The sequence below is a fragment of the Micropterus dolomieu genome, linkage group LG23 (assembly GCF_021292245.1).
Source record: "Micropterus dolomieu isolate WLL.071019.BEF.003 ecotype Adirondacks linkage group LG23, ASM2129224v1, whole genome shotgun sequence".
Classification (NCBI taxonomy): Eukaryota; Metazoa; Chordata; class Actinopteri; order Centrarchiformes; family Centrarchidae; genus Micropterus; species Micropterus dolomieu.
Genome location: NC_060172.1, coordinates 22,670,024 through 22,673,345, shown reverse-complemented (window position 1 = coordinate 22,673,345; position 3,322 = coordinate 22,670,024). Strand labels below are relative to the sequence as shown.

Sequence of the window (3,322 nt, the reverse complement as noted above, 5' to 3'; positions counted from 1 at the left end):
CCCCCCCCCCCCCCCCCCCCATTAGATAGGTGCAGTGGTGGTACTTTTACGCAACTACTGTACTGCAGTACAACTTTGAGGTGCTTGTGTTTTACTTGGGTATTTCTGTATTCTACTACATTACACTTCTTCTGCACTTTACAATTTTGGAAGCCAGTATTGTACTTTTTACTCCCCTACATTTATCTGACAACATTAGTTACTAGTTACTGTGCAGATTCAGATTATCAATAAAAAATATAAATCAACTAATAAATCATGATAGCTCCACCTTTACCAGCTGCGACAGAACACATTAATTAATTACTAATTATCATCAATGACATAATATATTATAAGATTCTGAGTATGATGGAAAAATAAATCTGAATCCACCGTTTATGAGAATTTTAGTCTCACTGTTTGGTGTGATTTCGGGGGTGTATTGTGAGTGTCGGTTAACGTGCCACTGTGTGTGGAGGTGTGTTACTGTGCTTGAATACATATTGGTTCGGTGTGAGAGTGTGTGTGGGTGCATAAATGTTTGCCGAGCTCCTCCTGCCTCGCTCCAGGCAGAGCTGGCTAACGGAAGAGTCCGTGCTGCAGAATCGAGTTGCACTTTGCAGGATGCCAGCCGTGCTGCAGCTCTGGGGACCCCGAGCGGCTCTCTAGCTCCTGACTGGCAGGCCGCTGCTGAGCCCTGCAGCTGCATGCATGCATGCCACTCCTGCTCAGGGCAATCAGACACACAGATAACCACAGTGAGAGGGTGGGGGGGTGGGGGGTTGTGAAAAGCGGCATAATCATTGATGATGATGTGGGAGAGCAATGCGTGTGGTGGCTAAATAATAAATGTGGCATATCTGGTTTTGTGTGAAGCTAGGACTGAAGCCCATTCCTGTGGTGGTGCTGAGCGGAGAGGGGAGGATGTACAGATTTCAAACATACTACTCATCCTGGGCCGTTTAATCAATTAATTGTTTGACATTAATCATTTAAGTCATTTGTCAACTAAAAATACAAACAGTCACTAGTTCCCCCTCCTTAAATGTAAAGATTTTCATGGGTTTTTAATGTATTTTGGTTTTGGACTGTTTTGGACTCCACCTTAGGTTCTCATAGCTTATGATTCATACCATTAACCAGAAAAAAATGATTATTCAAAAATCATTACTTGCAGCGAAGGTAGGAACAGGAGTGCAACTTTGTGTATGCCTCTCTTTCAAGGTGTGAAGAAGCTTCTTGATGAAGTAGTAGATTTGGAATTATATTTACAAACACTTGTAAAAATGTGCTGCTTTTCATTAACAGCGCCAACCTCTTCTCTCTCCTCTCCTCTCCCTCTCCCCTCCCTCCTTGTCTTCTGTTTCTCCAAGAAGGTGATGCTTCCTACAGGAGCGGCGTTCCGGTGGTTCCAGTAGGACTCCTCCTCCACTCCCTACCCAAAGCTCTGCCATCAAGTGCAATGCCAACTCCTGGATAGCCTCCGGAACAGACACTGGCTGATAAACAAACAAGCAACAAATAAAATTATAGAAAAAAACATCAACAAAAAACAGAACAACAACAACAAAAAACAATCGGGTAATGGATGCACCTACTTATTCCTTGAACCAAAAATGAAGCGTAAAGAAAAGCATCTATGGCAATTTTCATTCCCTTTTCTATGTTTCCATTTTGGTACCTTTTGTCCTTTTTCCAGCAGTTTTTTTTTCTGTCGCTTAAACATGGAACTGTTCATTGCCAGAAACAGAAATGACAGACTGAGTGTGGACAATCAACTAATTTCTGTGTTTGGTGTTAATGTTGTTCATGTGTGGAAAGATACAGTACTTGTGTAGAGAATGTAAATTTACAGCTATATTTCAAAACTAGTGGCTAATGGCAAACATTATTGTAATTCTTCACCTTTATGTTACTTAAACCCTTGTCTATTTTATGATTCTTTTCAATGAAGAGTATAGTTTCCAGACAGATCAGTGGTTGTCTTTGAAAAATTCAAATTGTGACGATATCAATTTCAGATTTAAACAAAACTGAAAAAGTCCTGTTATTGGGCAGCTCTCCAGGGATGCTGTTCGCCAGAGCCGTCACTACTGTAATCTCCTCAATCAGCCCTCCTCTGCACAACTTTTCCTTTAGTCAAACTTGCAGCCTTATGTTACTGTGGCCCTACTGAGCATGTGCCAGTATTGCTCAGGGCAATAGCATTGAGAGACAGCACTTGCTCTGAGTCTACCCTACTGAACGCACTGAGACAAGACTACATTTTTTTTACATTTGTTTTTTTATTTGTTATATTTTCATGATTTTGTTATGTTGCTGGGTAGCTACAGCTTTTCAAAAATAACCAATCTTTGTATTCGTTTAGAAAATTGGACTGGTTTTGTGAATAAAAAGGAATGCATGTATTTGTGTCAAAATTTACAGTTCTGATGTTTGTCTACTTGTCTATTTGCATGTTTTTTTTAAAAAAAACAGCTGGTTTGACAAAAAGAAACATTAAGTATACATTTTCCATGAATTGAAAAAAATGTTCCCTGTTCTTTTATAATTGGATGGCGTTGGATTCTGACTCGAGCATAACTCATTAAAAGTAAATCAGGCGGTCGCATGGATCACCATGATGTCCTTGGTTTGACTGAGATATTTCTCTCACTGCTTATGTAATATCTTCCTATAGTGGAATGACTGATGGAGCCTTGCTATGCTAAAATGTAACCAAAATGATTTAAAAGATGTTTGAATAAGAAGAATTTTGGTTGCAGTGTTTCTTCAAAATGCATGAAACCTCCTGAAAATCCTCCGAAATGTCATTTTTTTCTTGATGATTTTCACCCTTCTGCACGATCTTCCTGACATTCACCCTACTCCATAACATTTACTGTCAGAAAACACAAGCAGATAATCCTTGATAGTTATAGATTACTGATGGGAAGTTTTGTCTTTAGATCTATCAAGGCTATCCTGAAGAAGCCTTGGTAAGGTGTCTGTTTTTAGGGCTGTATTTGTTAGGCGTGCATGGAGGAGAAGGGAGTGAAGTTTGGGCAAAGACATGAATAAGTGAAAGCAGCGCCAATTTAAAAAACCCTTTCCAAAAATATGGTCAATCTCACTGTGTCTTAGTGTAATTACTGATTCTAATGGCTCAGGTCTGTGACACTAGGGTGAATTTCCATTTTCTGTTAAGTGATGATTCCCAGTGATTTCTTTTTTCACAGGTCCATGATCACTGTTTCATATCCAGGTGGAGAAGTAGATGCAGATTTCTGCCGCAGCCGTAGTGCTGAGTGTTTTTAATTAGTGAATATCTACGGTGGAAGGCCCAGTATGGTGGGCTTGT

General features: G+C 39.9%; 1 protein-coding gene across 2 annotated transcripts in view; it reads left to right on the top strand.

The window, feature by feature from the left end:
- Nucleotides 1-2,735, top strand: part of cxxc5a (CXXC finger protein 5a) — an 18,348-nt gene extending 15,613 nt beyond the window's left edge. The window contains exon 4 of one of the 2 annotated variants that reach the window (XM_046041019.1): nt 1,359-2,735. In XM_046041019.1, coding sequence (XP_045896975.1) covers nt 1,359-1,400 — 42 coding nt within the window. In that variant the 3' untranslated portion in view covers nt 1,401-2,735. Of the gene's footprint in view, nt 1-1,355 lie in introns of both variants that reach the window. The other variant, XM_046041018.1, reaches the window with a different exon arrangement.
- The last annotated feature ends 587 nt before the right edge of the window (nt 2,736-3,322 follow it).